This window comes from Octodon degus, unplaced genomic scaffold, assembly GCF_000260255.1.
Source record: "Octodon degus isolate 3935 unplaced genomic scaffold, OctDeg1.0 scaffold00124, whole genome shotgun sequence".
NCBI lineage: Eukaryota > Metazoa > Chordata > Mammalia > Rodentia > Octodontidae > Octodon > Octodon degus.
The window spans coordinates 1,011,277-1,037,108 of record NW_004524700.1 but is presented as its reverse complement, the minus strand read 5'-3'; the positions used below and the strand labels follow the sequence as shown (position 1 = coordinate 1,037,108).

The window sequence follows — 25,832 nt, the reverse complement described above, 5'->3', positions numbered from 1 at the left end:
CATCAACATATAAAAATGTAGACTCTCTAGACAGGAATCGAAAACAGTGCAGGACAGCTTCTCACTTCAGACACCTCTGAACTTCTTAGAGATCATTAAAAAACATAGTATGTCACCTTTTTAGTGGGCCAGTAGTTTTTCCATTATGTCAACTATATTTGCTTTGTCCATTTATCCATTCAAAGGCCTCTAGGTTGATTCCAATACCTTAGTTACTGTGAGCAGTACAACAATAAGCATGGGTGTGCAGATATCTCTGATATGGAGGACATTATATTAAGTGAACTGAGTCACACAAAACAACAAATATCACATGTTCTCTCTCCCCTGAAAGCAAAAAAAAAAAGGCAACATGAATAACCAGTGATTACTAGTGGCTGAGAATAGTGAAAGGTAAGGGAGGAGAAAGGGAGGTTGAATAATGAGTCAGAAAACATAGAACAAATTCTAGGGTTTGAATAAGGTGACTATACTATATAACCTATTAAATATCTTATGAATAACTAGAAGGGAGCTCCAGCGTTTCAAAATAATAAGAGGATGGAACTGTTCATTACACTGATTTGATCAGTATGTATTATATACATATATTGAAAATATCGAAAATATGTCATACAGAATTTCATAAATACATTGAATGATTAAATTTTCATTGAAAATTTAGAAAAAATGTTTATGAAGATGGAAATGTTAAGTACATAGACTTAATCACTGTACATTATATGTGTATATGCATATGTGTTTGTATGTATATATCATATAATAATACATTATAAAAACAAAACAAAAAACACCTTCCTAAACAGGAAGAAGCAATTCTGGGTTTGAGTACCATAAATAAATAAATAAATAAATAAATACCATAATAATAATACTAATAGATATAAAAAACTTTATCTTCATATATAAGAACAAACTAGAAATTCTAAAGGTATTGCTGATATAGTACTACTTAAAACTCTTCTCTGTGTCCATGATTGAACCAAAATAATACCAAATGAGCTTCTAGGATAAGTCTCCATAGACTCCTAGTGTAGTCCCACTTTTTTCAAAAGCAGAATTGATTATCACTAATATATTCAATTATATAAAATACTGAGAAACATTTTTCAAAAAAAGAAATTCACTGAATAACTTTTCACTATGATAACTGACACAAAAGTTACTTTCTTCTAATCTATTTAGATCTGAATACATCATGGATTACTTCAGGGCTGTCATATCTATAAACAAGAGTCTTAAAAGAGATTTCAAAAGAGGCTCTAAAGCTGCCACATCTGATACTAAAAATCTGTAGAAACATCTTTAAGTTGTATTTTATTTTGTTACAATAAAAAATACAATTCAATAAACTGAAACAGTACATTTTATATAATACAAAATGTTTTTTGACAAGAGGAGACCTGAAACAAACACGCTAGGCAGTAATTATTCCAATAATTTTTGCCTCCTAAGCAACTGTGGGATCTATGATACTGTATGTTAAAATTAGATGCCGTACTCTCCTGTGAGTTGTGTGGTGGTATCCTGTCCCTGGGATACAAAGCATGCTAAAAGCAGCTAAACAGTAGTCACCTGTGTATCACTCTTTCAAAGCCAACACAGCAGACTATCATAAAATCTAACAGTTCCGTAAAAGGGAAAGGGGTTCTTCACATGTCTGGATATATCCTCTAAACATTACAAAAGTTTGCTTTGGGTCATGAAAAGTAGGGATAAGTCAAAACAATCTACTGTCTGAAGTAGGGGAGAAAATAAGGAAGAATCTTAAATATTTCCAAGAAGGCAAGTCAGGAACATCTTCACCCAAAGCAAGAAAATGACAAATACTCTCAGGGCTTCATTCCTTACAGTTAGTATGATCATCAAAGAAATACAAGAACTGGAAAGATTTTTAAGTAGAGTTCAAAAAAAAAATAATCTCCTTTGCTCATTCTCCTCTTTCTTGTTGCTAGCAAATAGTGGAAAGACATCAGAGCAGCCAGGACAAGCAGGTAAAGGATAGAATTTAACAAGAGAAAAAGTTTCTTCACAGAGTCATTTACAGGAGATACAATATCTTTTATTCTCTGTTTTGTTTTATTTTCTTCCTATTTAGTTTCACAAGGTGTGGCAAGACTGATTTAGAGAAAGGCATGTCTGCAGGGCTTCAATCCATTAAACACACACACACACACACACACACACACACACACACAATGGTAATGAAGATACAAGCCACGGAAAATATTTGAAAATCATATACTCAGGTTTATATCTAGATGTCCTGGCAAAGCTAGAGGCTCTTTTAGGTGGAACATTTGGGAGATGATTAGATTATGGGTGTGTGATACTGAATTAATTCAATGATGGCTTTGTAGCTGGGTCAGTCTGACTTTATAGGGAGGTGAAACCTGGTAGGAAGAGGCAGGTTCTTATGGAGACATATATTCTTTATCCTCCCTCAATGCCTCACTCACTGCTTCCTACTTGATATTAACTTTGAGACAAGGTGCTCACACGGATCCACCACCTATCAAGTTCTACAAAAGCAAATCTATTAACATGGACTAAGACTTTAGGTTTAACGTTACAAAAGGAGGCAGATTTTTCCACTCATCAAATATCCAAAATCTGTACATTGCATTGTGTGTAAAAACACTTTTTTTGGTCTGACTCATTTGTTATTTTAATGAAATTTTAAGAACAGATTTAAAATAGAATGCTGAAAATCCTGTGGACAAGTAGGAAACATTTGAGTTTTCTCCAATCAAGCCCTATTTATGTCCCAGAAATGTATGAATCTGCTTAAAGATAGAATGACTCAATTAGTAGGACATTTTCATTTAGATGTTATGTTCTTTCTTTGTATCTGGCACAGGGGCTCTGAAGCTGTACTCAATGACTATGCTGTCCAGGACTGATTACTGATCTAGGTGGACAATTAATAGAGATTTCCAAAATCAGACCATCATGAACTGTATCAGACTGGAATCCATTAAAATTAGTTTAGATACCTAAACTGTCTCGTTTTTAGTTTTTCCTGCTTGAACATAATCACTGCTGGTATCGTCAACTTGCATCCTTCAAACCAGGATCTCAAAACCCTTTGCTGAAGATAGTATTTGCCATTGTTTTCTCAGGAGATACACCAAAAACCACATCAAAACCTTTATGAGAATGATGAGAAAATTCAACTTGAAAGAGTATTGGTTTCTCTTTCCATAAGACTTACAGACCAATTTATTTGGGAAACATGGTAGTACACACTGGTGCTTTGTAAGTCAGAGATGCATGATGAAGGCTTGCAAATTGTCAACTTTCACAAGAAGAATTTGAAAGGGCTCATTTTAAAGTTGTGACTCATTTATGAGCTTGAATATTCTATATCTGTATGTATGAATCAGACCTTGGAAGTGTAAGTGTACAAAGTATTGCATTACCATCAACCACAAATTACAAATCCATTGATGAAATACTTAAGAGTTTACTTAGCAACACCTGAAGCCTGAAGTGGTCAGAAATAATTCAATTACCAGGATACTATAATAAATCAAAATTCCAGCAGAATGTGTTTGCACAGTATTTCAATGCATACTTTATAATTACTTTTGCAACTATGAAGAAACTTGATCACAAGTAACATGTTACAAATTTAAGTAAATCAACAGGAAATAGGCATCGCTAGTGATCACCTTGAAAGGGAATAGGCTTCTAAGTTTCCTGAAAACACAAAATAAAATGAGCCAGTATATTCTAAAATGTAACTTCCCATTTCACATTCTCCTGCACTGATCCTACATCAATCATAAAAAAACACAAAGAGAACAAGATGCTCAGACACCTTTATCCCTTCCCCCTTGAAAAACTGTCTTATGACATACAGAAAGAAAAATATCTTTGAAATAAGAAATGTGAAAGTTAGAATAATTTACACAGCTCAAATTTGAAACTTAAAGTTCTTTTTTATTTTAAAATATGGACTAAATAGGATAAATATGTATAATTTTAGAGTAATAGACTAATACAAAGTCACAGAAAGGTATTTACTGCAATGTTGCATCAGTTTACTAGATGTAAATAAATACCATTCTATTTTTGTTTTATTAGTTCTCTGGAACAAAGGTATTAACTTTAACTCAGTATATACAAAACCAAAATTGTATCCTAGCCCATATGACACTGAAAGGAGGACTCCAAATCAAGTATCTTCTGTAACTGGTGCTAAGAGGAGGAAAATATATCAAGCAACAAATGTCAGAAGACATGTGAAATCCTCATGTTTAATGCAGTTATTTAATTTGGAACTTACGTTGCATATATTTTTATTATGAGGCATGATTTGATTGTAATAGTCTATAATATACATGTAACAATGTATATCTGAACTGCATTTGAGAAATCGTCTTCGAAACAACTGAAAACACAAAAAATACAACATAAAAGATTAGTGACTGAGTCAAGAAAAAAAATACAAACCTAGAGTCTAACTATATTTCTTGGACGAAAGAAATGAATCATACTCTTAAGACAGTGAAGAGTAGATTCTAAATATAACTAAAACAGAAGTGAGGTCTCTATCCTACTATCTTTGATAACTTCAAAAGTAAACATCAGGTTTTTTGGGCATTTAGCTTTCACTTCTTTTATGTTCCAATTTTGGGACAATACACAATGATGGAACATAAGAAAACATTTTTCTCTACAAATTTTTGTTCCTTGAACATTTTAATGTAACATATATAAATTTCATACTAACAGTCAAAAACCTGTAACTTGTGGCCTAAGTGATTTAATAATGGAATTTATTCTTAATCTATCCATATTGTAGTTTAGATTAGTAAAATCTATTACAAAACAAGGTCCATTTTTGCTTCTCCACTTATTCTACTTTCAAAAAGAACAAACTATTTTTAAGGTATTTTGCATAACCTTTTCCTCCCAACAGATGCAGGATTAACACACATTTAAATATCTATTGACATGAAACGAGAGAAATAACAATAAGTTTATTTGACAACTAAATGTCTTAACTAAATGAATCTTTGCCAGTGACAGAAACATTGCTTGGCATCTCCAGTTTATTGAAGACTTGCAATATTTGCTTTTCTGCTTGGAAACACTGCAGGCAAAATCTCTAGTTCAGCTCTTCCTCCTCACTTCCTTTCTTCCACCAATTTAGCCCCTCCTCCTCATAACAAAATTTGAGGCCAAAAGAGAAAAAGAGTATAGGGCTGGCTAGCTCAGCGGACTAAGCACCTGATTTGGCAAGCACAAAGACCAGGGTTCTATCCCCAGGTCATGCCAGCCCAGCCCTCAGGGCACACTAAGCCCACAAACTAGTCTAGGCATGGTGGTACATTCCTGTAATCCCAGTGCTGGGGAGGTTGAAAATAGGAGTATCACTATGAGTCTGAGTTGCATAGTGAGACCCTGTACCAAATGCATAAATGGAAAAAAAATTTTTTTTAAAGATTACATATAACACAGAACATTTTTTATAGTTCCCAACTGTGCAAAGTTGGAATTCCTTTTCTCTGAAATTTCAGTAATAACCTGTCAAGTGCGTACCCTAGAAGATCTGTCAAAATAAATATCATTTTCTCCTCTTAGAAATTCCGGTTGTGCATTCACCTACCAAATCCTCTCAGAACCTTCTGAGTGAAAAAAAAGAAAACAAAACATGATACTTTTACTTTATGGAACAAAGCAGTAGCTCACAGTGTGCAGTTCTGCCTCTTGTGAAACAACTAAAATTTGCTGAGAACCGGGTTCCAGAAGAACACTTGGATTAAATAACTGCCAAGGTTCTTTACAAGACCAGAGAGGCCTTGAAGGTGCAAGTCAAGCTCAGATAATTCCAGATTCAACTCAAACTCTGGGGTTCAGGTTTCTTCTAAGACATAAATATCCCTGAAGTTTCTCCAAATACATCCTGACTAAATGTCTTCCTTGCTGCAGGCTCCCTGAAAAGATCCTCTAGCAGCACAAAGCCACAGTTAACAGAATGTTTCAGAAAAGATGCTTCCTAGGCTTGAAGTCCACCTCCACAGAGACCAGACTGAAACCAGATAGGGTGTAGACCATGTGGTCCAGGAATGCTGCTAACAAACAATCAGAGGCCACAGACATAATGCTAGGGGCCTGGTACTTTTCTTCCTCCTGTCACCCACCCATTCATGCATTCATTCATTCACTCATTCTCTCTGTGCTTTTCTGTCTCTGTCTCGCTGTCTCTGTCTCTGTCTCTCTGTCTGTCTGTCTGTCTCCCTCTGTCTCTGTCTCTCTCCTCCTTTTCCCTTCTCCCCATCTGTCTGTCTGACTGACTGTCTGTCTCTCTCTGTGTCTCTCTCTCTCTCTCTCTCTCTCTCTCTCTCTCTCTCTCTCTCTCTCCTCCATCAAACACACATATACACAAATATAGATAAAGTATTTTTAAATTATACACATAAACAAATACAAACATAACTATACCTATTATATATAAAATCCACAACACATAAATCAGAGGTGCAGGGAGGAGAGGTCACAAAGAATACCACCTCCTCTAAGATGCCTTCTCCATTAGTAGAGAATATTTTTCAAGAAAATTTTAAAATTCTGTGCTTGGCAGGACAGGGAAAGTTCTATTAAAAAAAAATTCTCCAGAAAGCTTTTTGCCTCTTCTGAAGCTTAAAATATTCTAAGAACTCTTCTGATGAACTGAAAAGAGAATTCTTGTCAGGTATGACTGTCCCCTTAATACAGAAAGCACACTTAGATGGAACAAAGTTGGAACTGGTGGCGGTCAATTGAATCCACTCTACGAGGGAAACAGAGTTATGCATTATATTAAGTCTTGTGAACTTCAGGAAAGACACAGAAATGGAGGAGGGAAAGAAGGAAAAAGGGGAGACATAGAGAGCGGAGAGAAGACAGGAGGACGGCAATGTAAGCCACACGGAAAATAAACATGTAAGGAAGTCTGAGCTGCTGCTGGTGACGTCGTGTTCACAACTGAAACTTTGTGGGAAAGTATTTCTTTTTCAACTAAATCTTTGTATCTTAAATTTATAATCTGGAGATTTTGAGCGATATAATGAGAAGTTTAATGAAATCAAGTGGGGAAAATATTTTAGCACAATGCTGAGTAATGACTTCTTTTTCATACAAATTTGTCTAATTGTACAGTGTTATATTTGAAAAAGGAAGTCTTATCAACACATGTAGTTTGTAAAGGAAGAATCCAAAACAAGAAGTAAGATAGGTGTCCTGATATTATTCAACCCTTAAAGCACAGAAATGCAACTCAGTGTCAAGTCCCAGTCCTGATTCTGGGCTCTGCCCCTTGCCCACGCACCACAAACTCCTTGACTAGTCCCTTTATGTTATTGTGGACTACAGACTCTTATCTTACTATTCAATGAACAATTTTCACTTTTTATTGCCTCTTTATAGGAAGATAGGAATGGCAATTTCCCAATAATCTGAGCATGTTAAGAAAACATGTAACCTTTGTACTTTGATTTTCTGTATTTCATGGTGATAGGTTAAGCCAGCAAAGATTAAATCTTTTTTCAAAGAAAACATATGGCATAGGCAAAACTCCAAGGCTATTTTAATTGGATCCTGGGGAGCAGATACACTAGAGACCCTCCTCAGGTACATAGTATTAAATTACTTTTACATTCACTGTTAGTACTCTCAGGCATACATTTTAACTTAGGCTAAGCTTTAATACTAAGTAGGTATATCAACTAAAGTTTTTTGTATTTATTCTTCAAGCTTTATAGGTACAGCTGCTGCAGAAAGTATCAGGAGCCTGTAAGTATCAGGATTGCAAGGAAACAAAGAACTAACATAAGGAGACTACCTTTCTTTAAAAAGAAAACTTTAATCCCTCAAAGGCCATATTTATGCAGAGAAGTTCTAAAAAAGGTTCAGATGTATGATATTAAAAACAAGTCACTGAAAAATTTTCCACCAAAAGTCAATGGGGTTCAACAAACATGCTGCATCCATGTCTCCCCCTAGTTCTATTTAAATGACAATAAGTTTTAAACAATTAAGAAAAAATATAAAGCCATAAAGAAAAAAGAGTGACAAGATGGAAAAAAAAAAGAGCCAGAAAGCTGTTTTTTCACTGACTTACCTGATTCAAAAAGAAAGAATTGCACAGCAACACTGTTGAAAGCTTAAGTATTAAAAACCAATCCTCCACCCTCCCTTCCTGTTCTCAGACTGGGGCCATCAACACCAGCACCCTCCGCAGGTAGGGACAGTGTCCGAGCTTTACATGAGAGGGAGGGTTCAAAGCCTACAAAGAAATCTGATGTCTAGATTCTGCCTTCTACTTCACATTCTGCTTTTCTTTGCTAACTTGGCACAGGTCTAGAGTTTCATTATCTGGTGGGGGCATAACAGGTCTGCGGACTGAATTCAGGACACCCAACACCAACGAGAGCAACCCTATGGCTCTGGAACCAGGAAAATAAGAAGGCTTGTGTATTAACTGCTGAGACCTAATTTTTTTTTTTCTGCTTGTCAACTGCCAGAAAACTACTACCTATTTCATGCTTTCATGGGCAAGAGAAATGACTTCCTATAGGCTAGATGGATTTTTAGAAAAAAACAGAAAGTACGCTAAAGTGCTGAAGCTGATGCTTTATACCCAATTCCTAAATCACACACATAGGAAGCTGAGAGCTGGCAAGATCAGGGTGTGGAAACCAAGCTTCCAATTAGTTCTCTAGGGCCTCACTCTTAAATATGAACAGGTGTTCCAGAACATCTCAACATCTAAAGAGAACTTATAAAACAGCAGACAAAATAATGAGAAATCTTTGGGTAAACAACAACCACAAAACAAGAAAGAAAGAAAGAAAGAAAGAAAGAAAGAAAGAAAGAAAGAAAGAAAGAAATTCAAAGAAAAAAAATTGAAAAAAATCATTAATATTTCCAAAAAAATCCAACAGAGTATAACCATGAAAGAGTAGTATAATTCTATCAAAAACAAATAAACATTAAGGGATAAGAAAAAAAAAATCAAACATTGGAAATAGTATATAGTATTCAGGAATTAAAATCTTAAAAGAAAGCATAAAAGATAAAATTGAAGTTGTTTTCTAACCTATAGAGCAAAAGCAGAGAAAACAATAAAGAAAGAAAATAAGAAAGTTAGAGAATATGGGCAAGTTATTATGCACATACTAAGAAGAAACAGAAGACCGGGTGTGGTGGTATGCGCCTGTAATCCCAGCATACTTGGGAGGCTGAAAACAGGAGGATCACTACGAGTCTGATCTGTGTAGTGAGACCCTGTACCCCTGTACTAAATACATAAAATAAGTAAATAAATAAATAAAACAAAACATAAAAATAAAAAGATACATTAAGTAATATTTAAAGCAAGATCTAACACTTACTAAATTTCCAGTGGCTTGTATCACCTATAAATCTATTTTTGCCCATTAAATGCCAAAGTGAACATTATTGGTGCTGTTACTAATGAATGCAGATTAAGTGAGCAGCTTCTAAAACCTCACAAGGTCTTTTTAGCTCTAGACTTGAGCTCTTTAGACAATGAAATGAGCACAAACTAACTCTTCTTTATTAATTCCTGAAAGTTCAATAAAAATTCCTGAATCATAGACACAAGCTTGTTACCAAGACATGAGAATACTGTTATAAATGCACACTAAAATCAACACACCACCTTAAGATATTCCTTACAATTCAGATATCTTGCATTAGCACCTTTCAAAGGGATTCAGTTCTCAACAATAAATCAGTGCTTATGACCAATCAGGCACAGAAATGACTCCTTAAATGACATTTCCAATAGAAGGCTGCATGACAAATCTTGGTCTCCAAATAGAAGCACAAATTGTAAAAACAATCCTCTATTCAAGACTGATTGAATTGGACAGAAAAACACACAATGGTGAAGGAATCTGGGCAAAAATCTTGAAGAAAGCTTTGCTATAGTATTTAAAAGAGGCTTGTGAGAGAATCCAAAACCTTCAAGAATAAGGCACATTGTCTGCAATGTATTCTTACTCCCCATTTTGAAGACATTGTATGGCAAATTATGTTCTCAGGAAAAGAAACAAACTTACCTTTCACAAGCTCGGACAGTCCATGCAGCAATTATCCATAATGAGATACTAAAAACCAAGAGCACAGTTCCTGGGCATATAGTCATTAAAGTCTTCATAACAAAACGCGTATTGAAGTTTATCTTATTAAGTGCTCCAATGCTTCTAGAGGAGGCATCAGTGAACAGTTTGCTATGTAAAAGCATGACTCTGGCAATCAGGTAGAGTCTTAAGAACATTGGTATAGATAAAATAATGTCCACATCAGCAGTGGTAGTGGAAGGGGTATAGGAGAAGGCAAGCCGGGCTGTCCATGTGAACGTGTAATTCCCAGGTATGGGATGAATAGCACACACCAGTATTTCCAAGCAGATGAAGAAAATACGCTCATAAGTCATGGCTATTCTCCAGTCATCTGCTCCATTGTCCACCATGAATAACTGAAAAAATAAAGTAGAAAATCAGCTTCAGTATGGCAAGAATGGTCTATCAGTGTTAGCGCAGATCTTAACAAGACATAACAGATGACTTTTAGCAATCATGGCAAGCTAAAGGGCAGAAATTTTCAACCCTAGCCAGGTACACTGGTATTTTTCTTTAAAGGATATTCATATCAAGGGGAAACTTCATTTTGTTCATAATCCCTGTCAAAGAAGCAACAACATTTTAAAATAAGGGATGTGGGCTTATCAATAATGAAACACCCTCAGATGAAGTAAGAACAGACTTGCCTTGTAACAAATTGTCCTCTTTCAAAGGCTGGATTTAAACCACTACAAAATTCTACCTCTATTCATCCTAATTCTACAGGATGAACTCTATTTAGGGTGCCTCTCAAATCAGTTAGTTATATCCCGAGATGTGACAATACATGAGGGTTCTATAAGAAATCTTACTCAGCCTCTGAGAAAATCACAAGAAACCAGAGAAAAATGTGACAGAAACATTTGCTCCACCTTCCTTACTACTATTCCATTTTGTTTCTTTTCTTTTGTTCTCTGATTGCCTTGCCTTGAATTAATACTTCATTTTCAATTTTTCTTTAATGAAGATTCCTTTTTCCTATTTTTGTCACTTTTATACCACAATTAAAGAAAATAAATGGAGAAAGAATGCAGAACAAATGTCTCTCTATCTTCCTTGGCAGTCTGTAAACAAGTCTACCAGGCCTTAGCAGTCCATAAATAACCAGCAGCATTTGGAAATACGTGGTATCTTTTCTGGCTGTCACGACGACTTGTGAGGGCTATTGGCATTTAGGGGCAGGAAGCCATGGGTGCCAACCACGCTGCAATGCTGGAGTCCCACGCACCAGGGAGACCTGTCTGCCGAGAATGCCAATAATGCTTCCCCACTGAGGAAGACGTCATGTTCTCTGCCTTCTGCTCAGTAGCCAACTCAAGCAGGAAGCCTGAGATGAAAGCAGCCTAAATGAGAACAGTATATTCCCAGGTAAGAAAATCACAAGGAGGCAGGAAGGGCAGATTCACACATGGCTGGATTCTGTGTGGGTTGCCATTCCAGAGTTGGAAAAGTACCCACTCCCCTTTTTGGATGATGCAAATCCTCACTTTTGCTTAAGTCTTGAGTTGACAGCTATTTCCCCAGGGTACTATTCAAGCTGGTTGTTACCTCAGTGTTCCTTTGTAGAGATAGGAATTTGAGGGCAAAACCTACCACTTGTTTCTGGTGCCTTGGGGAGATAGAGAAACCGCATAATCTCATTAAAGAGCAGAATTGTGATTGTCTACTTTCTTCAACAGACTTGGCTCAAAAGACTTTGCTGAAAATCTCAGCAGTTTGTAAAAGTCCATTCCAGCTCCAAACAGACTTAGAATCACCAAGACTCCAAAGAGACAAAAGTACAGTAGATTCTGAGTACCATTCCAAGAATGGCTTCCCACTATGGGCAAAAAAGCAGGATAAGTACCTTTCCAATTAGCAGACAAAGAAGTGTCCATGTGTATGTGTACTGACATCCTGCTTAGTCTAGTCTCTGGCCTTCCCAAGACGGCCCTCCTGCCATCACTCAAAGTGCCCTCACTCTAACCTGACAGGACTCTTTTTCCATCCCCTTTTCATCACTGTTACTTCCCCAGCAAGACTGCTCTCACTGTTAGGGTATCTGGCTCCAATTCTAAGCTCACTGCTAGTTTGCAGTTTCTGCTAGACCTGCCTAGGTAACACCCAATCCAGGGAGGGACGGCCAAGCTGCTGCAGGTGGAGTCAGGCTTCCATGCACCTGTGCCTTCAAGCTCAGCTGAACCCCTGGTGTCATCCATGGTTGTTTCATTATCTCTGCAATATATTTCCCTCAAGGGCCACCTCTATTTTCTTCACTTTGCACCCCTTTTCCCTACATCAGAGTAAATACACTCTACTGCACACCTTAGTCATAAGCATACCTATATCTATAGCCTTTTCTTTTTATTTTCCTTTCTTTTTGCTTCATATCTAGCAATGTTATGCCAAAACTCAGGGTCTCTAGACTTGAAAGCCTCCTGTGTGTGCTTCCTCCCTCTCCGCAGAGCACAAAACAAGGTCAAATCACTACAATTATTAAAACAAAACAAAAATGCAACAACATAACCAGAAACAAACAAGAGCCTGCCTGACTTTGCTTGCCACAGGCTATTTGTGTCTCTTCTCCTTCATGTAGGTTTTGCCACCATCAACCCACCAACATTATTCTTACAGAGGTCACTGAAGATATCTTGACAATGAAATCCAATCCTCCTGTTTAAAATTTTTATCACACTTGGCCTGTCATCTTTTCCTTCCTGAAAAGGATCTCCTCTCTTGGCTTTTGTGACATGTTGCTTTTCTCATCTGCTGCCAGCTTCAGTGATCTCAGGTCCCCTCTTTAGAGTCACTGCTGTCCTAAAATTCACCATTTCCTCTTCTCTCACTCTATACCTTCCTTGCTGGTCTCATCCTTTACTCTTAGTGGTAGCAGAGTCCTCCTTTTGTAGACCATATTCCACCCCCTAGTGCCCTCTTCAAAATGTAAATTGTATAATCCCATTACCTTCAAGATTAAAACTATCCATAATCTCGGCCTCATGGGTAAAGTCCATCCTACAACCACAGCAGACAAGGCACTCTGCAACCTATTGCCTATTGCTGTCTACACTACCCTCTGGTTGCAGATTTCAGCACCCACTGCCCTAACCCTGTTTCTGCGTCTCTTCCCTTCTGTGCTATGGCCTGGACAGTCTCCATCTAGCACATTCTTACTCTTTCCAGACCAGACTTCATATCGCCTTCCTTAGGGACACAATCTTATCCAAGTTTTGATACATTCCTTTGTTCCACTGTTATCCTTGTATGTGGCTCTTATTGATGCTGTCACAGAAGACAAAAGGATTTTTTTAAATAAAAGTGTCCCTGTTGGGCGACCCTGTGCCCGCGGGACCTGTCCGGTCCAAACCCAGGTGGGGCATGAATGAGACCTTCTTCTGCGCCTTTGGGAACCCCCACCCTCCACTTTGCAGCCCCCCTCACCAAGTGAGTGAGAACTTCTGCCGCATTCTCAAGACCCCCAGATCCAGCACTAGCCCAGGCCCAGTGAATATGTAGGGGAGCTTCTGGCGACCCTGCACCCGTGGGATCTGTCTGGTCCAAACCCAGGCACAGCATGAGTGAGACCCTCTCCAACGCTGTTGGAAACCCCACCACCACTACGCAGCGCCCCCCCCCATGCCCACCAAGGGAGTGAGAACTACTGCCACGTTCTCAGGACCCCCAGATCGAGGCCTACCTCAGACCTGGTGAATGCGTGGGAGAGCTTCCTCTCTCCCCTACTCCCCCTTGTCCTCTTCAGAACCAGCTCAGGCCTGGAAAACAGGCCTGGGGTGAAACTCTGCAGCTGCAGTTCTTACAGAAAGAGTAGGGGACAAAATCACCCAGCTAGTCCAAGAGCAGAACATCTTGCCAGAGGGGCACAACGGGTTCACTCCCAAGGGCTGCAGCAGGAAGAAGCTGATCACAGCAGCCAGACCCAAGCCAGGCACAACTACATAAATTCAAACACTGTAGATCTGCACCTGAATTTCAGTAGGTGCTAAGGTTGTAACTGCATCAAAGCTCTACAATAAAGGTCAGAGAACAGTGCTAGAAAAAATGACAATGAGAAGGAGCAAAATGCAATCTCAGACCCCAAGCCCATCCATAACAAGTGCAGAGCATACTAGCACAGAATAAATTGGGAATCACAAGCTGAAATCAATGAATCAAGAGCTTCTGAAGGGGCTGGGGGGATGGCTCAGTAGGATAAGCTCTTGCCTGGTAATTGCAAGGGCCTGAGTTCAATCCCCAGTACCAAAAACAACCAAAAGAGTCTGAAATAAACAACTGCAGAAAGATATAGAGGAACTCAGATTGTAAATAAAAAAAGAAATCTCGGAAATAACAGTATCTGAAGCAAAGAAACAAATACAGAAACATGGAGGAAACTCAATGCCCACCCAGAACAAGTGCAGAGGACACTAGCTCAGCACAAATATATGAATTAATAGCATCAAAAGTAAAAAATCAACAGCAGAAAGGTATAGAGGAACTCAGAGTGGAATTAATTTCTGAAATAAAGAAATCTCTGAACCCATAGCATCTGAAGTAAAGAATGAAATACAGAACATAGGGAGGAAACCCAATCTGAAAAATACTCTGAAGAAAAAGAATAACTGCTTCTAAAGAAGACATTGATTAAAAAAAAAAAAAAAGAAAAAGGAGGAGATTCAAAAAATGATGGATTTCTTCAATAAACAACACAGGAAAGAAATAGGTCGCATGAAGCAGAGTCAAAGAGACATAGAGGAACTTAAAATCTCAATTACAAACTTTCAAATCCATTAGTGAAAGTGAAGACAGTTTCAGATCTTGAAGACGTTGGTGCAGCTAATGAAAAGGTAAGAAAAGTTCTTGTAAAAACCAGTATGATGCATGAAAAAATAATTATTCACTTACAAGACGATGCAAAGATGAACAGTGTGAGACTAATAGGCATCAATGAGAAAGAAGGAGTCAATACAACTGACATTAAAAAAATACGGTCAGAAGCTGAAAATTTCCCAAATATGAGGAAACAATCTGACATCCACGTAACCGAAGCATACAAAACGCCAAGTAACCTCAACCAGTTAAAAACACACCGAGACATATAAGAGTCAAGATCGCAGAAATTCAGCTCAAGAATAATATATTGAAAGCCGCTAGAGAAATGAAGCAGATCACATTCAAAGGAAAACCCATCAGAATTATGGCTGACTTTTCTTCACAAACCATGAAGGCAAGAAGAGCATGGAGCAGAGTACTTCAACTCCTCTGTGAAAACAAATTCCAGCTCAGACTACTATATCCTGCAAAACTCTCTTTCAAGTTTGATGGAGAAGTGAAATACTTTCATGACAAAGAACAGCTAAAGAATTTCATGATGACAAAGCCAACCCTACATAAGCTCCTCAAAGACATTCTAGAGAGGGATCAACATGATCAGAAATCAATGAACGAGAACAGAAGCAACCAACTAAATAGGGCAAACAATTAAACACAGGAGAAAAAGGAGTAAATGACAGCAGGTGAATAACATGTTAATCATAAGTGAATACATCTCAGTTATAAGCATCAATGTAAATGGACTCAAATCACCAATTAAGAGAAATAGACTGGCACAATGGATTAGGAAACAAAATCCAACAATATACTGTATACAAGAAACACACTTAATTCAAAAAGACATTCATAAGCTGAAAGTCAAAGGATGAAAAACAATACTACATGCCCCAGCACCTTAGAAAAAAGCAGGGGTAGCAATCCTATTCTCAGACAGTCTCAACTTCAAACCGACAACACATCAAGAGAAATAAAAAAGGCCACTATATACTGGTTAGGTGAAAAATACAAGAGAAAGAGGTAACACTCATAAATATGTATGCAGCAAACATGGGAGCACCCAACTATATAAAACAAATCTTAATGGACATGAAAAATCTAATATTCAATACCACAATCTTAATGAGAGACCTTAAAAACACCATATACCAAAAAGATAGGTCAAACAGACAAAAAATTAGCAAAGAAGTAACAGAACTGAACCAGAGCTTGAAACAAATGGGCTTAGTGGACATATACAGAGTGTTACACCCAAAGCAGCTGAATACACATTTTTCTCAGCTGCACATGGGTCATTTTCTAAAATAGACCACATACTGGTCCATAGGTCATGATAAAGTATATGCAAGAAAACAGAAATTATCCCATGCAAATTATCTGACTAATGCACAATGAAACTGGAAATAAACGACAAGAGAAACCAGAAAAAAAAAAAAAACCAAAAAACCAAATACATGGAAATTAAACAACATCCTACTCAGCAACCAATGGGCCACAAATGAAATTAAACAAAAAATTCAGCAATATCTACAATTCAATGAAAATTCGAGCACAACTTATCAGAATTTATGGGATACAATGAGAGCAGTTCTCAGAGGTAAATTTAGAGCTGTGAACTCACACATTAGGAAAACAGAATGGAAACAAATAAACACCCTAATGCTGCACCTCCAACAACTAGAAAAGGAAGAGCAAACCAAACTCAGAGCCCAAAGATGGGAAGAAATCATAAAGATTAGAGCAGAAGTTCATTCAATTGAGATGAACAAAACAGGTCAAAGAATTAATGAAACAAAAAGCTGGTTCTTTGAAAGATTAAATAAAATTGATAAGCCCCTAGCTAACCTCATCAAAAAGAGGAAAGAAAAAAATTCAAATACAAGCAATAAAGAATTAAAAAGGTATAATCAAAACAGAATCAGTGGAAATTCATAAGATTATCAATAGTTACTTTGAGAATCTTTACTCTCACAGACAAGAAGAGACAGACAAAATGGACAGATTCCTAGAAAGGTATAAATTACAAAAACTAAATCAACAAGATATAACCACTCTTGATAACCCAATAACAGCCAATGAAATATGAAATGTAATGATAATAAAAAAAATCTCACGACAAAGAAAAGTCCAGGTCTGGAAGGATTCACCACTGAATTCTACAAGAAATTCATAGAAGACATAGTCCCTATACTCAAACTCTTCAGTGAAATTGAAAAGGAAGCAATCCTCCCAAAAGCATTCCTGGAGGCAAGTATTATACTGATACAAAACCCAGGGAAATGGGCCGGGGAGATAGCTCAGTGGAATAAGCACTTTCCTGGCAAGCATAAGGACGTGAGTTTAATCCCCGGTTCTGGCAAAAAAAAAAAAACAAAACAAACAAAAAAAAAAACCACCAGGGAAAGACGCAACTAAGAAAGAGAACTACAGGCCAATTTCCCTCATGAACATAGATGCCAAAATCCTCGATAAAATCCTAGCAAATAGAATACAGCAAATCATCAAGAAGATCATACAACATGACCAGGTAGGATTCATCCCAGGGATGCAACGACGGTTCAATATTCAAATATCTATAAATGTAACACACTATATCAATAGAGCAAAAGCTAAAAACCACATGATCATCTTGATTGATGCAGAAAAGCTTTTGACAAAGTCCCAACACTCACTCATGTTCAAAGTCCTACAGAAAATTGGAATAGGATGGCCTATGCATCAACCTCATAAAAGCCATTCATGAAAACCTAAAGGCTAACATAATTCTAAATGGGGAAAAACTGAAATGATTTACTCTTACATCTGGTACAAGACAAGGATGTCCTCTATCACACTCCTATTCCATATACTTCTGGAATCAGCTAGAGCCATTAGACAAGAGAAAGAAATAAAAGGAATAAGAATAGGTAAAGAAGAAGTTAAATTATCATTATTTGCAGATGACATGATACTTTACATGGAAGACTTAAAAAACTCCGCCAAGAAGCTACTAGAATTAATACAGAAATTCATTAGAATAGCAGGATACAACGTCAATACCCAAAGGTCAATAACATTCCTCTACACAGACAAAAAACACACTGAGAGGGAAATATAGAAACAATACCTTTTACAATAGCACTGAGGAAAATGAAATACCTTGGAATTCATCTAACTAAGGAAGCCAAAGATCTTTACAAGGAAAATTACGGTATTCTGAAAGAAGAGATCATAGAGGATTTCAGAAAATGGAAAGATATTCGCTGCTCCTGGATAGGAAAAACCAACATTGTGAAGATGGCCATACTGCGAAAATTGCTGTACAGATTTAATGCAAACCCTATTGAATTACCACCAACATACCTCACAAACCTAGGGAAATCCTTCCTAAAATTTATTTGGAAACAGAAAAGACATAGAATAGCAAAAGCAATCCTAGGCAATAAAGACAAGGCAGGAGGCATTACAATTCCTGACTTGAAATCATACTACAAGGCTACTGTGATAAAATCAGCATGGTACTGTCAACAAAACAGGCCTGAGGATCAATGGATTAGATTAGAAGATGCTGATGCCTCTATGAACATACTCAGCCACCTTATCTTGTTGACAAAGGGTCCAAACAAACTCACTGGAAGAAAGGTAGCCTCTTTAACAAATGGTGCTGGGAAATCTAGCTGTCTACAGGCTGAAAAGTAAAACTTAACCCAGGTCTATCATTATGCACTAAGCTAAAGTCAAAGTGGTTTAAAGATCTAAACATTAAAACAGAAATACTAAATCTCCTGCAAGAGAAAGTAGGAGGAACTCTTGAAGACATAGGGGTAGGCAAAGAGTTCCTGAGCAAAAACCAAACTACACAGGAAACACTTGAAAGAATTAACAACTGGGACCTCCTCTTATTGAGAAATTTTTGCATGTCAAAAAAATTAGCAACAAAGTGAAAAACAACCCACAAATTTGGAAAAAAATCTTGAGAAATAAGTACTCAGACAAAGGTCTGTTCTCTAGAATTAATAAAGAACTGAAAAACACTAGGGCCCCAAAATTTAAAGACCCAGTCCAGAAATTGGCATCCGAGATGAACACACACTTCTCAGAGGATGAAATTAAAGAAGTGAATAAATATATAAAAAACTGCTCCACATCACTAGCCATCCATGAAATGCAAATTAAAACAACATTGAGATATCATCTCACCCCAGAAAGAATGGCTATCATAAAGAAATCAACCAACAACAAATGTTGGAGAGGCTGTGGGGAAAAAGGAACCCTTCTCCACTGCTGGCGGGAATGTAGACTGGTGTAACCATTATGGAAATCAGTGTGGAGACTCCTTAGAAAACTTGGACTGGAAACCCCATTTAAACCAGCTATTCCACTACTGGGAATTTTCCTGGAGGATCTGAAAACATCATATCATAGTAATATATGTGTACCTATGTTTATAGCAGCACAATTTGTGATAGCCAAATCTTGGAAACAACCAGGATGCCCGTCAGCTGAGGAAAGGATGAAAAAGATGTGGTTTTTTATACAATGGAGTATTACTCAGCTATAAAGAATGATAACTTGAAGCCTTTATATTTAATTGGATGCCACTTGAAGATTTACTCATAAGTAAACCAGACACACATATATTAATATCGTATAGTCTCCCTCGTATAAGAACTAAAAAAAAAAAACAAAAAACAAAAACAAATAGAATGGTATAATGCAATTAAAAGGAAAGCTCGAATTTGAGGACTAGACAATGAAGAGAGAGCAAGGAGAAGAGCTAGGAAACATGACAGAGGTGAGCCATACAGTTATATATAGAAGATGGATAAGACAATCATTCTGAGAATCTTCAGAAGATTTTGGAATCTAGCAGTCAATTGGAAGGATTCTCACCCTGACTAACTATATGTATGCTGATACCTGTGAACTAAGCAACTGCACTGAAGATGGCAATTTGTAATAGTAGGTTCATGCTTAAAATGCCTGTCATTCTGGTCTTCTGAATACATGCTGCTTGTCATGACATGCTGGTTGCTGCCGTGCTATCTCTCGGGCAGATGATTGTTCAAAAAGGAAGGGGGTGGTGACTGACAGCAGGAGACAGGAAAAGGAGTGTTGTGGGGCTGTCCTGCTACAATACTGTATATGGTTAGATTTCTGGACTTACGTGAAAACATATATAATTCTTTATTTTTTAAATATAGTTTAATTTTTAAGGTTTTTTTGTCATATTCTATAGAGACTTAAAGTTTAACATATCAATACTTGATGAAAAATACCTATTCCATGTTATGCCTAAGATGTTTGATATTCAGACAGATAGTGAGATTAAGCTCAACAGCCTAGGTTGTATGGTAATAACAATAAGCTTCTCTTCTGGAGAGTTAACAACCTAAGTTTGCAGACCAAAAATTAGAGTAAAAGGAAGGCTGCATGGAAAGCCAACATTTTGGCCCTAGCCTTCCAAGGTTAATTTAGGGTCAGGATATATGAGAACTTGTACTGTAACATCATGTAACTCAGTTGTTTGCCAAATTTTCTGATCAAGGAGATTATTGGGCCACAGAACAATGTGATTGATGATGTAGAGTGTGCCTAAGGAGAGTCACATGGAGAGAAAACATTCTCTCAGGCTGTCACAGAGAGCAAATTGACCAAGTAATGGCCGTGACTCATCCACGTGGCTGACACTGACAAAGGTTCTACAATCTGAGGTACAGGATCTCAGGATAAATCCTGAGGGGATTTGACTGAAAAAAGCTACAATTCTTGTTACATAGGTCTTGTTTTATGTTGGTCTTATCCATCCAGCAGAAAAGTATAAAAACAAAGTATAAGAAGTAAAGCCTTGTTTTTATGTTAAGCTGTAGGGCACTCAGGTCAACAACTTCTGACATTGCCAGTCAAGAGGAAGACTATTATGGACTACTGAACTATTTTGGAATATTTTGCTGAGTTCACAGAACTATAATATTTAAATGACGGAACTAAACAAAAAAAGGGGATACAGATCAATGACCATTTTGTATCAATGTATTGAAAATGGTTAGGATGGATATATAGCTACATTCTCTTAATTCAATGAATAGAGGGATTTTTGTCTAATAGTGTTTGTAAATAGGATATCATGTCTGCATCTTGTACAACAAATAACCACAAGAAGACATTATGCAATGTGTTAATTATTGGAACTGTCCTACCAATTTGATTTGAAACTGTCTCATTGCTATTTGTTTCTAAATAAAATTATGAAAAATAAAATTGTCCCTGTTGTCTCTGAAGCTCCTTGAGAATGGAAACCACCAAGGGAGGACAACCAATGTTTGCTGCTGGAGCTGATATTTCTCCCTTACTAATGACCATCCCAATCCATGGATGTCTTGATAGCCATCATGTTGCTTATGGAAGAATATTAAAATAAAATGTAAATAAATACACATTTTCCAGATTAATAAATAATATATACTATTGTGCAATACCATCACAGCAGCATAGTTTTGCAATTACACAGAAAGTCTAGATAACTTTTTTCTTTAGTAACTTCGCCAGAAACATGTTCTAGTTCATCATTTCCTCTTACCATAGGGCATTTCAACACCTGAAAGGATTTTATTTTTGGTCTTGTTTTATCCCAGCATATGTTTAAATGCTAGGTTGAGGAAGAAATGTTTTATTCTGCTTGCCACATGATCACCTCCTGAATACACTACTTATCTGTTTATTTGCTTCTGTAATAATACCCAGAACACAAAGCATGACATGTCAGTTATGTGCCACATACAATAGGACTGATGACAGACACTGTCTGCCCATGAAACTAACTTTAACTAGGAGAGAAAGACAAAGTCAAGGAAGCCTACATGAAGCAATTTAATAAAGTAATCATGTCTTTGGACATTGCTATGAAGGAAATAAACAAGAGATAACATGGAAAATAATCTTTTGCAAATGGGAAGGAGACCAAGAAATAGAGTAAGTGAAAGGGAGTGGAGGGTAAGGGGATGAAGAGAAAAAAATAAGATGTGTTAATGTACATGCACCAAGTTCCCAAGATGAATGTAATCATTATGTACGACAAGTATACACTAATACAAATTAAATTTTAAAAAGACAAATAGAGCATAAAAAGTTGACATGACAGCAAACATGGATATTAAGGAAGACTTCTAAATAAGTATAACTTATAAAGCAATCCTGTGTAACAAAAGGCAGTCACACAGACAGCTAGGGAAATAAGATCTTGTGCAGAGTAAGAGCAACTATAAATGCCCTGGGTTTTATGTATGCAGGCACACATAAATAAAGGAAAACCATAGTGGTTAAAACTTAGGGTCAAGGGGCAGGGTGGAAGAGGATGGGTTTGAAGAGACTAGGACTGGGTATGCAGGACCCGTTCACCATGGCATCAAGGGTGGGCTGCATTCCCAGGGAGTGAGAAGCCACAGCAGGGCACGAGGTAAAGAACTGATGTGACCTACAGGTTAAAGGGCTCCTCTGCACTGGCACAGGGGCCTGGAGTAGAGAGAGGCAAGGATGGAAGGACAAGCTTTGCAGTTCTACTGACTGGACCTGATGCATCCCTTGACCGGCCAGGTGTTTTTATGGGAATGGAGGTGGTGGGTACACTGGATATAAAACTTGGGAACTTGTTAGGATTTTCAGATGTGAGAGCAATAAAAGAAAGAAGGCACTCATAGATATTCATTGATTTTCTACCCTGAAAAACAAAACAGAAATGGTGTTATTTCCTAAGAATATTTCCTAGGCCCTAGGAGATGAAGAAGGTAAAGAAGTGAAAGGCTCTCTTCTGGCAGCTGATATTGGAGAATAGATCCAAGTAGGTTGTAAAAGGTACAATCTCACAAAAAAAGTCTGGATTACTGAAATAAATTTGAGAATGGGAGGCATCAGTATGCAAGTTGTTTTATGAGATCAAAGGAAAAATTAGAGAAAGCACAGAAAAAAAGGATAGAACAGTGCTCAAGGACAAGTTCTACAGGAACTGAAAATGGAGGGCAGCTGGAAGGCCATGCCATACAAGGAAATGAAGCGCAGCCATCTACGAAGCAGGAGGAAGCTGATGCTATCCTGGGAGTCATGGTGCCGGGGTCAATTACAAACTGCAAATGCTATTTACTAGATTTAGAGATGTGTTAATATACTCAATAGTCTGTGTAGATAATGGAAACATTCTAAATATTGCATTCAATGGTGCCTTCAGTGTCAAATACTAAATCCAGTTGGAGAGATATGCTGTTACATTCCATATAGCCTCTATAATGTACGTGATCTCTTTTGAGTTCACTTGTAAGAGAGTTCAAGTAATCAGAAGAGCAGATATGAAAGCATATCTATTGTCATTTTTCATTCTGATATTCTTAAGGAAGACCTGAGGGCAAAAGGCTGACAGTTTAATCTGCTTCAATTCCAGAGCCGTGGATAACAGTCTTTAACAGCAGTCTCAAGCAACTTGCAGGTATAACACAGAATGTGCCCTCAGAACTTATCCCATGGCAAGCTTCAATTTTCCACGATAACTATTTTATGTTTGTTCACATAACTAAAACTGTCAAAGATTAACTGGCAGAGGGAGAGCTCACTGGAAAAGGTAGGAGTTAGCGGCTGGAGCCCGTGGCATAATGAGGGCCCTGCTGGCAAGGAGCGGGCTCAGCTCAGAAGCCCTACCTGCCTCCCCGTGCAGACTGCTCCTCTCAGTAAATCCACAAGCTCCTGGGGTGGACGCTGTCTTTCACACCTTGGGTTTTCTTTCCAGAAGGATGCAGGACACCACTCAGCACAAAACCAAGGCTTAAAAGATATACATTGAATGCAGGAATTTTCACCATGTGTTTAAGAAATTTAGGTGCAGTAGAAAAGGAAAATCCTGAAAAGGAAAACTATCAAGGTAGAAAGAAGCAGCTGTAATCAATTTTTTTTTAATTTTTATTTATTTGTGTGTGTGTGTGTGTGTGTGTGTGTGTGTGGCCAGCTCAGCCCACCAGGGGGCGGGGCTGGCTGGCATGTGATGCTGGGGGATTGAACCGCGGTCCCTGTGCTTTGCGAAGCTTGTTCTAAGTAGGTGCTTTAGACCACTGAGCCATCTCACCATCCCCTGTAATCAATTTTAAAGCAGATTAAAAATTAAAATCATATAGTACCACCACATAAAATAACTGAGTGGCTGATGGAACAGAACAGAAAGTCCAAACCACACCTGACATCCTAGGGATTTTATAATATTATAGAAGCAGATTCAATACTAGTGGAAAGGATTCAGTTTATTGAAAAATAATTTGGAAACAATGACATAATCATCTTATGAAACCTAAGTGAACTTGAACTTAGGTTTCCTACCCAAAATAAAGTACCAAACAAATTTTCAAGTATATAAAAGATTGAGATACAGAAATTTAGCTATTATCATTCTGCAACCTCAGAGAAAAACAGGCATTTTAGTTTTGACATAAACCTCAAGTCCTTCCAAGAGTGACATGCTTGGCTCCATCAAACTTTTCCTTTTTGCTCCTGACAAAAATCATAATCAACAGAATAAGCAGACAAAAATCAAACAATGGGGAAAGTGTTCACAGTAACTATCACATATGAACCATTTCCCTACTATTGAAAATCTTCTACATATTCTTAGGAAACAGCACAATAAAAAGGGGAACAAAAGATACAATGCCATTTCATTGCAAAGGAAATGAAAATGGTTCTTAAACATTTTTTTAAACGATGCCTAACATCATTCATAAGAGGTGAGATACCTTTTCAACTTGGACAAAAGACTAAAAGTGGTACAGTGGGCCGGCCAGGTAGCTCAGTGGATTAAAGTGCCTGCTTAAGCAGATGCAGAGACCAGGATTTGGTCCCTGGTGTGCCCTGCCGGCCGTGGCCCTGGGGCACCCTGAGGTGGTGGCTGAGACTGGGCATGGTGGCCAGCAGCTATAATCCCACTGCTTAGGAGGTTGCAAATAGGAGGATCACTACAAGTTCTATCTGTGTAGTGAGACCCTATAGAGCCTGTAGGCCCTATTGACCCTGTAAACCCTGTAGAGCCTGTAGAGCCTGTGCTAAATACTAAATAAATGAATAAATGAAATAGCTACATTACTGAAGATGCAAGGAAACAGCACTCATGCACACTGCAGGTCACACAATGAGCTGGTCTAACTCTTGAGGAGGGAAACGGATCAGGCAGGTTAAGAATGTACATCCTCTTTCATCACACAATTCCGTTTCCTTAGAATAAAATTCCTTATATCAATATATTTGACTATATTGTGACAAACAGCAAACATATATGGTTACTTATACAACACTGCTTTTCTACCAAAGACTAGAAATAATCTGAAAATCAAATAAAGAAATGGATTAAGGAAATTATGGATCTCCCCAAAATATGAGGAAACTTTTTGTATATCATTAAAGAAAGTAGATAGGAGAGGGTTTTTTTTTTTTTTGTTTGTTTGTTTGGTTGGTTGGTTCTTTTTTTTGGTAGCAGGGATCAAACTCAGGAGCTTGTACTTGCCAGGCAGGTGCTTAAGCCATTGAGCTATTTTCCCAGCTGAAGTATTTTTTTTAAGCACATACTGCTATTTGTATATTTTAAAGGTGGAAAATTTACATTTTATCTACATGAAAGAGCGCTCAAAGAAAAATCTAGAACCTAATAGCAAGAGCAACTTAAAAGAGGTAAACTGAAAGGCTGAGACCTAGAAATGGAAATGAAGCTTAATCAAGTAACTTGCAATACTCCTGATCTTGGAATGATATGAATAAAATCAGTAATACAAAATGGATGCCTGCAATCCCAGTACTGAAGAGGCTGAGGCAGGAGGACCACAGTGCATTCAAGGCCAGCCTGGGCTATATAGCAGGCCCTTGTCTCAAAAAAAAAAAAAAAAA

General features: G+C 37.5%; 1 protein-coding gene across 2 annotated transcripts in view; it reads right to left on the bottom strand.

Moving 5' to 3' along the window:
* Positions 1-25,832, bottom strand: part of Kcnn2 (potassium calcium-activated channel subfamily N member 2) — a 164,461-nt gene that overhangs the window by 102,697 nt on the left and 35,932 nt on the right. For both annotated transcript variants that reach the window (XM_023700573.1, XM_004640587.3), the window contains one exon: positions 10,077-10,495. In XM_023700573.1, coding sequence (XP_023556341.1) covers positions 10,077-10,495 — 419 coding nt within the window. The remainder of the gene's footprint in view (positions 1-10,076; positions 10,496-25,832) is intronic.